This window comes from Rhinichthys klamathensis, unplaced genomic scaffold, assembly GCF_029890125.1.
Source record: "Rhinichthys klamathensis goyatoka isolate OS25496 unplaced genomic scaffold, OSU_Roscu_1.1 h1tg000123l_1, whole genome shotgun sequence".
Taxonomy (NCBI): domain Eukaryota; kingdom Metazoa; phylum Chordata; class Actinopteri; order Cypriniformes; family Leuciscidae; genus Rhinichthys; species Rhinichthys klamathensis.
The window spans coordinates 4,235,614-4,248,120 of record NW_026606660.1 but is presented as its reverse complement, the minus strand read 5'-3'; the positions used below and the strand labels follow the sequence as shown (position 1 = coordinate 4,248,120).

General features: G+C 39.9%; 1 protein-coding gene across 1 annotated transcript; it reads left to right on the top strand.

Moving 5' to 3' along the window:
• The first annotated feature begins 4,939 nt into the window (after positions 1-4,939).
• Positions 4,940-6,067, top strand: gpx2 (glutathione peroxidase 2). Its single transcript, XM_056255931.1, has 2 exons — positions 4,940-5,224; positions 5,455-6,067. The coding sequence occupies exons 1-2, from the start codon at positions 5,003-5,005 to the stop codon at positions 5,812-5,814; spliced, it is 582 nt and encodes a 193-aa protein (XP_056111906.1). The 5' UTR covers positions 4,940-5,002; the 3' UTR covers positions 5,815-6,067.
• Positions 6,068-12,507: the final 6,440 nt, after the last annotated feature.

The following is a 12,507-nucleotide window of genomic DNA, read 5'->3' as shown; positions in this document are numbered from 1 at the left end:
TGTCGGGGTTTTGTTGTGTCGTGTTGCATTGTGTCGCATCCAGTGTTGTATCACTGATTATAACAGGTTCTGGTTTCTTTATCCGGTCTAGACACAGTGTTATGAAATAGCAGAGCCCGGCCGCATATTCTCAGTGTTCTTCCTTTAAATCCTAGAGTTCAAGCTTAACCTGACACACTCCTGTGCCATGAACTGTTGGATGCGGCGGTTCATCTGGCACAGTGGAATTCTGGTTGTAGAAGGCTGGAAATTGAAATCCACAGTGTCAAAACCAAAATTACATATTACTTAACAATTAGTTAATAGTCATGTGCCTCAACAAGTAAAGTCATAACATAATGATAGATTCGCAAATCATTAGCTAATGATTAATTAAAGCAGACAACTGGAACTTGAAGTGCATAGCTTTGACTAATTGTGGTAATTACACATTAATTTACACTATTAGTTAATAAGATATGTTATTAAGGAATTAATACATGATGACACGTTTAATTAATAGCAATTCATGTATTACTTAATCTATTAATCATATAGACTCTTTATTAGTTGCTGATGCAGTAATAATTAATTAATGGTTTAGTTCTTCATGAGTCATACATTAACTCATGACTATCTGTGCATTAGTTAAGTATGAATTAATGCATATTAGTGCACCCGTATTGCAAAGTGTTACCGACTATTGATAGTTATAGAGTTTTTTTATTTATGCCTTGACGTTGCATACATACACTCACCTAAAGGATTATTAGGAACACTATACTAATACTGTGTTTGACCCCCTTTAGCCTTCAGAACTGCCTTAATTCTACGTGGCATTGATTCAACAAGGTGCTGAAATCATTCTTTAGAAATGTTGGCCCATATTGATAGGATAGCATCTTGCAGTTGATGGAGATTTGTGCTCCCGTTCCACCACATCCCAAAGATGCTCTATTGGGTTGAGATCTGGTGACTATGGGGGCCATTTTAGTACAGTGAACTCATTGTCATGTTCAAGAAACCAATTTGAAATGATTCGAGCTTTGTGACATGGTACATTATCTTGCTGGAAGTAGCCATCAGAGGATGGGTACATGGTGGCCATAAAGGGATGGAAATGGACATGGTCAGAAACAATGCTCAGGTAGGCCGTGGCATTTAAATGATGCCCAATTGGCACTAAGGGTCCTAAAGTGTGCCAAGAAAACATCCCCCACACCATTACACCACCACCACCAGCCTGCACAGTGGCAACAAGGCATGATGGATCCATGTAGAGGTCTGCACTCCCGCGGGAGTCCCGCGTCCCGCGTCCCGCGGGTCGCGGCGCAAAACAGTGCGGCGCGGGACAAATTTTGAAAGGTCATTGCGGGAGCGGGCGGGATGATGGAGGTGCACTTGCGGGTGCGGGCGGGAGGGATGATAGCCTACGCCTCACTCCCACAAATTAAATATGAGTGTAAAGTAAAATAAATGATTAAAGAAGCGTACATAATTTGTAGTTGTGAGGGATATTCTATTTGGCAGCAATAAAAACGTTTTAAGCAGCCAAAACTTGTGGATGTTGTCGTTTGGGGTAGGGCGGGGCCTAATCTCACGCACACTTGTTTTAGAGACGTCCTTCCCGCTGCTCCGTGTTCGAATTCAAAAGCTTCAAGTTCAAAATAGACAGCATGGACGAGGAACAGCGCCTCTAGCCTAAGCAGCAGCTGCTTCTTTTACCTTTATTTTGATCATTTTCATTTAGACATGCTGGTAGCGACCTGCTGAGTTTTTATTTTTATTATTATTATTAAAAGGTATGCACAGGCTGTTTTCAGTTTAACACCTTCACTGAGCTCAAAGCCCAAATAGTTTTTTTTAGCCTTTTACGAATGTTCATGGCTACCCTATAATGTGACCAGAACATCTAATATATAATTATATATATTAGATAGATAATAATATTACCTCATCGAATATATTTTATATTTTTGTTTTTGGTTACAGCCTAAGGCTGTTTTTATGTTAGGCTACACGATAATTAAGCCTATTGCCGATTAATGTTTATCTTTGTTGGCGTTAGTTACTGATGCCTATTTAATATTTTGTATGGTTGAACATATGCAGGCTTACCAATAAATATGTTAGCCTACCAAGCTTTAAGCTTTATCAAGAATTAGTGCGCACGCATGTTTCCCCCTAGACCTTTCGTGAGACAGAAAGTGAACATCCTGTCTGCCGTCTTGCGGGCGGGAGCGGGACATAATATCACAGATGCGGGCGGGAGCGGGACTAAAAATGACAAATCTTTGCGGGATCGGGCGGGAGCGGGACTGAACACTGCGGGAGCGGGCGGGAGCTGGACTGAAAATTGTGTCCCGCGCAGGTCTCTAGATCCATGTTCTCATTCTGTTTACGCCAAATTCTGACTCTACCATCTGAATGTCTCAACAGAAATCGAGACTCGTCAGACCAGGCAACATTTTTCCAGTCTTCAACTGTCCAATTTTGGTGAGCTCTTGCTAATTGTATCCTCTTTTTTCTATTTGTAGTGGAGATGAGTGGTACCCGGTGGGGTCTTCTGCTGTTGTAGCCCATCCGCCTCAAGGTTGTGCATGTTGTGGCTTCACAAATGCTTTGCTGCATACCTCGGTTGTAACAAGTGGTTATTTCAGTCAAAGTTGCTCTTGTATCAGCTTGAATCAGTCAACCCATTCTCCTCTGACCTCTAGCATCAACAAGGCATTTTCGCCCACAGGACTACCGCATACTTTCCCTTTTCACACCATTCTTTGTAAACCCTAGAAATGGTTGTGCGTGAAAATCCCAGTAACTTAGCAGATTGTGAAATACTCAGACCGGCCCGTCTGGCACCAACAACCATGCCACGCTCAAAATTGCTTAAATCACCTTTCTTTCCCATTCTGACATTCAGTTTGGAGTTCAGGAGATTGTCTTGACCAGGACCACACCCCTAAATGCATTGAAGCAACTGCCATGTGATTGGTTGATTAGATAATTGCATTAATGAGACATTGAACAGGTGTTCCTAATAATCCTTTAGGTGCGTGTATATTTTATATAGCATTGTTTCTTTCATCTAAAACCACACCTACACACCTTTAAAATACTCTACTTGCATCTATCAAGTTTGTGAAGACTTGTTCTTTTTATAAGAGTTTTTAAGACTTGTTCTTTTTATAAGAAAAGTTTTTATTATAAAGAGTGGTCTATGAGTGGTCTGTGCATATATATTTCCTCACCAATTGAACATAATTTTTTCGAATCGAACATTGGTGATTGCTAATAATACCTAAGTACCTTAACATTGTCATTGAAATGCTACAATCTTTAATATGGTCCTTCAAGCTGGATGATGCTAATTCTAAAGCAATAATAATGTCCACACAAAGTAAAGAGACTTGTGCAAGAGTTCAGAGTTCATCCCTGTGGTAGAATTAGCACATAGTAAAGACCTGCACACATTAACATTAATATTCAACAACATTATTGATCTGCATGCATTGACACCATTATATGAGAAATGAACTGAGCTGGATGATGACATCACTGTTTTCTCCAGAGCGGCTATATATATAAATGAACTAAATTAATAACTTTTTTACAACAAAAATGAACCATCACTTAACTTACTTAAGCTGGACTATGACGCTATTTTCTTCTAAATCTGCTGTACAGCAGAAACAAACTTTGTTGCATTATTTTCCTGTTATCACTGTAAAGCTGCTTTTAAACAAACTGTATTGTAAAAAGCACTATAAAAATAAAGGTGACGTGCACTGCCAGAGCACTCCAACAATGGAAAACAGTTAATTGGGGCCCCTGGAGGGTACATCATTGTTAGTCTGAATCTCCAGGAAGATTGGATGATCCATTCTTTTTACCAGATCCCATCAGAAGAAGTCTATGACAAAACCATTTGGCAGAGTTTTGTCTGATACCCAAAACCAGTTAACAGCAAGTCACAGCAAGTTAACTTAAAAGTCTTCTATCAACTGATAGGTTGACAGAGGAAGCCAGGAAGAACAGAAAGCAGGAGATAAAGTGATGATTATAAAAAATAGCTGTTTATTGAATTGTTTCAAAGCCCTGACTTTGTCTGACCAGCACAAATACAACAAACTGATATTTTACCAAACTGATTGACAACAACATTTCATAAAACCTTGAAATTGCGATATTCCTTTCTCTTATTCATAAAGACAGACATTCCATTAAACCCCACAATCATAAAATTAATCAATAGGAATCATTGCAAGAGCAAGGATCAACCCTTTACCTCATCAAATTCACTGTCACACAATAAATAACAAAGTACCGTCAACAAGAGATCATAGAGATTCACGTTATGATCTAATTTAGTCAGATGAAATGTTATGTGCAGAAAGTCAACAGAATTGACGAGATCTCAAAGAGTTTCAAAGGACGATTTCTACAAAAGGTCATGAAACTGAAACCCTGCATACATATTTGCACCACGCTTTGACCTATTTCCAAAGAAATTAATGGTACTAAATAAAAAAAAACGTTAACAGGAGCAATTAAGTGACTTCTTTTTCACTACACTGCATGAACGATCTAGGCAATCTAAAGAAGATTAACCTGTGCAGTCATCCATTTTTTATAACGTTCAAAGAAATGGAGACCGAGACATCATTAATAAAATATGGCCCAGAAACTGATACGGTTGCTACAAATTTCCACAGAGCTCAATGGAGTTTTATTTTATCTGTAGCAGGCCTTACATTTCAATGTTTTATGAATACTTTGTAGTATTCTAGCTAAATTTAATAGTTCAGGCAAAAAGTTCAGGATTCAAAACTACATTGTTTGCTTCATTGCACCGGTCTTTAATTCCATATTTTAAGACTGTTATCTTTACAAAAGGTTGACTATCACATATCTGTGAAAGACACCTGGCATGCATTATACATGACATCACATGACCTGTTTTGTCGACATTATTGTAGAAAAAGACACTGCTTATGTCATTGTGAAGAGGAGAGCAAGACTGAACATGACATTTATAGCTAAGACGTTTTATGATCTACATGCATCTACGCTGGAAGGAGAAACAATTGATTTCAATATTTTCAGAGGACGAGTGGTACTAATAGAAAATGTGGCATCACTCTGAGGGACGACCACCCAGGACTATATCCAGCTTAATGAGCTCCAGAGCAGATATCCTCACCGACTTGTGGTCCTGGGCTTTCCCTGCAACCAGTTTGGATACCAGGTTTGTAAATGAGGAAGTGCAACTCACCTTTTATTCACGATTTTAGTTACACTTAGTTCTACATAAGTATTTTACTTGTGGGCTCAGCCTCAGTGTCATATAAATGGTAAATGTAACTATTCCTGCTGTTATTAGTATTGATGAAGAACTTTGTAGGAATATTGTACATCATTTTATTTTTATTGTAATCACTGAATTCTCCCTACTTTTTCCATTTTGTTATTTTCCAGGAGAACTGCTCTGATGCAGAAATTCTAAATTCCTTGAAGTATGTACGTCCCGGTGAAGGGTATAAGCCTGCGTTCACCATTTTTGAAAAGTGTGTTGTAAATGGGAGTGATACACATCCTGTTTTTTCCTACTTGAAAGACAAGCTTCCTTATCCAGATGATGATCCTATGTCACTTATGCAGGACCCCAAATATCTGGTCTGGAATCCCATCAGTCGGAATGATATTTCATGGAATTTTGAAAAGTTTCTAATTGGGCCAGAGGGTGAACCCTTCAAGAGATACAGTAGAAAGTTTCAGACTGTCAATATTGAACCAGACATTCAAAGACTGCTGAAGCTGACATCAAAAACACATTAATTGATCATGTGTCATAATTTAGTGATGTATTAACTCAACACAACAAGATTGACAATGGTTTTTAATTCACATTATCTTCCATGTTAGCAACATTGTGGCATCATCTCGTTTTCTTTTATATTACTTAATGAGAGTGACACACCAAAATGTAATAGGGTTTCACCTGAGATTGTATATATAAAAGAATTATAGATGATGCCATTAACAAATCCTCTGTAATGGAAATGTCTTAATAAAATATTGATCAACGCAATGGCGGTTCTGGCTTACTGGACTTAGTTCAATAATATGACTTTGCATCACTTGTCTCACTGAACATTTTATCTTTGTCTAAAGTGGCGTCTGCATGCATAATGTATTGCAAGACTGGGATTGTGCTTTTATACAACAGTTTGACAAGAGTATGTAAATAAATAAGGAAAAACAAAGACTGATACACCCAAACCTTCATAATTCAAAATCGTCACTTTAGAACTAGAAACTAGAAAGTCTCTTGCTGCTTCAGGGGAGTCATAAGTAGCCTACAGTATTATAAGAGAGAGAGTGAGCCAGAGAGAGACTAAGGGTACGTTTACACGACAACGATATGCTAAAAACTGTCTTTCCTTTGAGTTTTTGGCGTACAGACACCATTGTCAAAACGATCCCAATTCACACGGATCTGCGAAAAGAAAAATAATAAAAACGCTGTATTCTGCTGCCAGGCCATTAGATGGCGATGAAACACTATAGACTGAACACGTAATACGCATGTATGACGTCATCGTCTTCAGAGATTCGCATTTTTGTTGTTTACACTGAGACCGTTGCACTTTGAAACCCATTTTCAAAAGTTTGCGTTTTCAGGCACCCAGACACCAACTAAAAACGTAAAATGCTTTTGGCCGTTCATTTAAACGACAACGCCATTTTGGGTGCCTGAAAACGCAAAGTTTGGAAAATGGGTTTCAAAGTGCAAGTTTTTGTAAACTGTCTTCGGGTAAAGAACAAAACGCGAATTTTTGAAGACGATGACGTCATGCACATGCGTATTACATGTTCAGTCTAGTGTTTCATCACCTCCTAATGGCCTGGCAGCAGAATACAGCGTTTTTAGTCCTTTTTTCCGGATCCGTGTAAATGGGGATTTAAACTTCTCCGTTTTAACCGTTTCGTTGTCATGTAAATGTACCCTAAGAGTCAAGTCAAGTCAAGTCAAGCCATCCTTATTTATATAGCGCTTTTAACAATGGATTGTTTCAAAGCAGCTTTACAGGGACAAACATAATTTAAGGTAACAGAGATTGTTTTGGCTTTATAGCGATTCTCGAATAATGTTATTTCCAGCTAAAGTTTGTTTTGATTGATTACTTCTGTTGAAATGATCATTTGTTATTAAATTAGGGGCAGCAAAGACGACGCCGTTCTCTCTAAACAGACTTTAAACGTGAACCTGTGATGAATGCTGGTGGCGTTCACATGCGCATTAAGAATTTATTCTATAGTTATGTGCGTTTGAATATATGTGCGCAGGTTTGTAATTCCTTACAAACCATGCCTAAACAAACTACTTCTCTTGCCTATAATTAATACAGAATTGTGTTTTATTTTATCACTTCGGGGTTGGTACGCGAACCGGAATCACAACGCTTTATCTGTAGAGTGGGAAAAGGATCCTCCATAGGGAGAGGCTAGTTGGCACTTCAGCACTGCGTTGTCATCGGGTCCAGGCGAAGGTCCTAGTCCGATCTGGATACGGGCTGGATCCGGCAGGCTGCGGGAAAACCTCGGGATAAACAAAGACACTAAAATTAGAGTAGATGCCATTCTTCTTTTGATGTAGCGAGTACATCAGGATTTAAGGGAAGTGTTCCCAGTTCCGGCTGACCTAATCTAAGCAGCTTAACATTGAATTATAGAGGTCTATAATGTATATGTGTATGCTAGTTCAAAGAGATGTGTTTTTAGTCTAGCTTTGAACTTACAGAGTGTGTCTGCTTCCCGGACAATGGTAGGAAGACTGTTCCAAAGTTTTGGTGCTAAATAGGAAAAGGATCTACCACCAGCAGTCGATTTTGATATTCTAGGTATTATCAACTGGCCTGCATTTTAAGATCGCAATAGACGTGACGGACTATAATCCGTTAAGAGCTCGCTCAAGTACTGCGGAGCTAAACCATTTAGTGCTTTGTAAGTAATCAACAATATTTTGAAATTTATACGATGTTTAATAGGCAGCCAATGCAGTGTTGACAGAACCGGGCTAATATGGTCATATTTCCTGGTTCTAGTAAGAACTCGAGCTGCTGCGTTTTGAACTAGCTGTAGTTTCTTTATTAAGCGTGCAGGGCAACCACCCAGTAGAGCATTACAATAATCTAGCCTTGATGTCATGAAAGTGTTATGTAATCACATGAAAATAAACGAGAGAACACAGAGTAACGAACAGATCTCTTTACTTTCCATTCTCCATTTTTCAACCTCCTCCTCTCCAACCTCCTATCTCCATATCTAGCCCAATATCTCCATCTAGCGGACATTTAACAAATGGCAACGTAACACGAGAACACAACATTTCCCCCTGACTTAATTTGTTTCCATCTACAGTTACGATAACATTGCTAACAATATATTCATTCGTTTTGTTTTCTTACCCAATTTCTTTACTTATATTAGAAACACAGAACAATGTCTAACAATATCTCTTAACAAACAAATATAGCATGAACATCCTTTCAGTTCAAACCACAACTTTCCTGAACTAAACTTCTGGGTTTTCTTTTTTTCTTCCCCTCCCAGTACTTTCTACTTTGCCTACTATGACAGTTTAGGTTACATAGTCTTTCAACCATACTGGCTTCCTTCTACAACGTCCTTCCAAGTGATTGTTACCACTTCCAGGTGGTGCAGTAGGAGTTGACTCAGTGTGTTCAGGAACCTGAGTAAATTCTGGGGGCAGTGGTGCCAAATGAGATACGTCCCAAGTACGTCCATCACTCAGTTCAAAACTATGTGTCCCCTTCCTTCTAACAATCTGCATAGGGTTGCTGAATTTTGATTTCCCTTTTCTCACAAGCACAGGTTTTCTCACCCGTACGAAGTCGCCTTCCTTGAGCCCTGGAGTCTTTGCTTTGCGCTTTGTATCCAGGTATGCTTTCATTTTCCTCTGATTTCGCATCACTTTTGTTTTCAGCTTTTTTATAGCCGGATTCACATTGCACTTTGGAAGAATTGTCAATTTTGTTCTCATTTTTCTTCTAAACATCAGCTCAAAAGGAGAAATGCCTGTCGTGGCATGGGGTGTAGCTCGGTAAGTTTGCAGAAAATCCGCAATGAACGATGTCCAAGGGGCTCTCTCCCTTTCTGCAGTCAGAATAGCCTCCTTCAACACCTTATTCCAGCGCTCCACAGCTCCATTTCCTTCCGGGTGATATATAGAAGTACGGATGTGCTTTACATCTCTTTCTTGTAGGAATAGTTTGAACTCCGTTGACCGGAACTGAGGTCCATTATCACTAACAACCTCCAGAGGATTCCCTTTCTGGCTGAACACTGACCTCAGAAAACAATTAATGGTAGATGCAGTCACGTGAGGTGCAAAAGCTACCTCTGGCCATTTTGAATGGTAGTCAATCAATGTGATAGCGTATCTACAACTAACAGGGCCAGTGTCGAAAGGACTCACCTAATGGATAGTCAACTGGGGTAAAGTGGTGCATGTGTGCAGTGGCGGATCTAGAAGATTTTACATGGGGGGGCAAAGGGGTGGCAAGAGGTCTTGGCAGGGTGGCAGGGGTAGATGGTACATGGGAATCCCTATATGTGAATTGCTTTAACAAAACAAACAGAAAAACACTTTTAAACTACAGTAGCTAGTTATTGTTTCAATCATGCCCTTGCTTACACACTACAAAGGTTTTTAGGAATGACAAATCCCTCTGAAAATATCTTCAGAATACTGCTAAGTGTATAACTGGAAAGTTTGGTGTACATAGGTGCTACACAGGCTGAGATTGTACTGGAGAATGACAAAAAAAAACTAATTTTGAGAAAACGGCTTTTAAAGATTTGTAATGTAAAAATTCATACTTTTTTTAGTGGAAACAACTATTTACAGACACAATATCTTATCAAATCATTAGCAACAACAATACAAACCACCTAAATCACAGCATTTATGGCCTTCACCTGAACAGAAAAACAGTCAAAAACGCATATCTAAATGTCAGAGCACGGCTGCGTTCAGCGCCGACAAAACGTTGCAGAACGTTTTTTAAACAGAAACGGTGATGCGTTGAACGCACTGTTGTGATGACGCAAGAGTTGCAACTACGGCAGCTGAGAAGGCTTTTTGTGTTCTTTGTGAAGAATTTTCGGAGCCTGATGAAGTCGGTATAAATATGTTTAATACTACAAAATATGCCCGATGTTACAGTTACTGCACTTGCCGCCCAGAACACAAGAGAACATCCCAATCGAGTGAAGGGATTTGTGGAAACTGAAATGGAAGCACATCTTACCTAATAAAGACTAAAACACATCTATTTAGCCTCACATTCTTGTTGTTCATAATGTTTTATTAATACCCTGTATTTTCTTTCTCATTTTTAGGAAAAGCACTTTACATGCATTGTTTATTTCTATACCAAATGTCACACACTTGCAATGAAGCTAAAAATATAAACAACTACATCATTATGTTGATATCCTATATTTTTACAATAATACTTATGACAAACATGTCTTCTGATATCCTTAGTTGTTGCGTATCGAACACATTTGTAAATTACTTCCATTGTGCGAGTTCTCTTTAATACCGTGTGCTTTATATACATGTTGCTGCTGATTGGACTGCAGTTCTGACACGCCCACCAAACAAGAGAAAACGCATCTCAAACCCCGTTGCACACCGGTGCACGCCGTTTCCAGGAAACATGACGTTCAACCTGGAAACCGTAGCAAAACGTTGCGCACCGTTGTGATCTTGAACATGCCCCAGGTCACGTGATGCATCTGAACGAATCACGTTGTCAGAAATTGACATCAGCCAATGAGATTTCGGTTTTAGAGTTAAATGCCCATTGTACTTTCACGATTGGTTGCTGATTAAAAGGAAATGACCATATTTGGATACGACAACAATGTACAGGAGAGAGAAAGCTTTCCAATGGAGATGTATGTGATGACATGCAGCGATCGCGGAGCAGCATGTTGATTTAGAGCGACAACTTTTGTTGAATTTAGGAGAAATCTACAGACGCAAATAGACAAAGTGTAGTAAAATAAAGTCCTAAATGTGTTTTTTTGGAATTTTTTTCACGACAAGTCTGAAAGAAGACATGTTATTGAAGACAAATAGCCCAAAATCTCAAAATTAACCAGTGAAAAAAACCCCGATGTTTTTGTGTCTCGCCTTAAGCTGTTCTTGTCTTTTACTAAAATCAAAATTAGGCTAATCAAAGGGAAGAGTGCTCTTACAAATCACGAGGGAGCGATTTGACCGCTGATTTTGGCTAACGTTGTTTTTGCTGATGCTGAAACGTCTTTAGTATACAATACATTCATTACAAATGTAACTTTAAGTTAAACGTGTGTGTTTAAACTACACCTGGGGAAACTCACTTCACCTTCAGAGGCTCTGGGGCAGCTCTCCAGTCGGGTTGCAGGGCACCGCAGCAGACTCGCTGTGTGTGTGTGAGCCGCCAACGCCGCTCTGCACGTTTGAATCAGGGACGCAGGGGGGAGGGGCTAATAATACATTTAAAATTAAAAATTAAATTGTTCACTTTTGGTAAATGTATTGTTTAGTTCACTGTTTTGAGAAGCTTGTGGACATAGTGGCGGGTTGTTTTTACAAGTACAGTTTTTGGATCATCAAAGTTAGGGGGGCAGCTGGGGGGCAAGGCTCTAGAGTGGGGGGGCACCTGCCCCCCCTTGCCCCCCTGTAGATCCGCCCCTGCATGTGTGGTTCTAGCAGTTTTATCATTGAGTTGGCAGGTGACGCAGGTTGCAATTGTAGACTGTACCTGCGAATCCATCTTAGGCCACCAGTATAGCTCCCTAAGCCGTTGCTTGGTCCTCACAATGCCTTGATGGCCATCATGAGCGAGGGTGACCAAACGTGAACGTAAACTAAGTGGCACAATCAGTCTGTGTGGTCCTCGTAGCACATACGAGTCCAAAATAGACAGTTCGTCTCGTATTGGAAAGTACCTGGACATGTCAGGATGCAGGGCTTTGGATGTAGCGGGCCAGCCATACTCGATGTGTTGACGAAGTTTGGCAAGCTCAGGACACGAGGAGCTTTCAGCAGCAAACTCGGCCACAGGAACAGCTGACAGGAGTGTAGTGATAGCAGCAACAGTTTCGGGTTCAGAATCAACGTCAGAATTAATGTCATTTGGCAATGGAAGACGCGAAAGACAATCCGCTACCTGGTTGTCAACCCCTCGTTTGTACTGCATTGTATAGTTGAAGCAGAGCAATCTGGCAGACCATCGTGCTACTCTCAGTCCAGCTCGTCCCATACCTTTAGTAGTCAAAAGGGTGGTTAGGGCTTGGTGGTCTGATCTTAATGTGAAGTGTTTGCCCCACAGGTATGTTCTCCAACGCTCAATGACCCAGACACAAGCAAGGGCTTCTTTTTCAACAACAGAATATTTCCTTTCTGCCGATGTCAAGGTTCTGGATGCGAAAGCCACAGTCCTTTCTGAC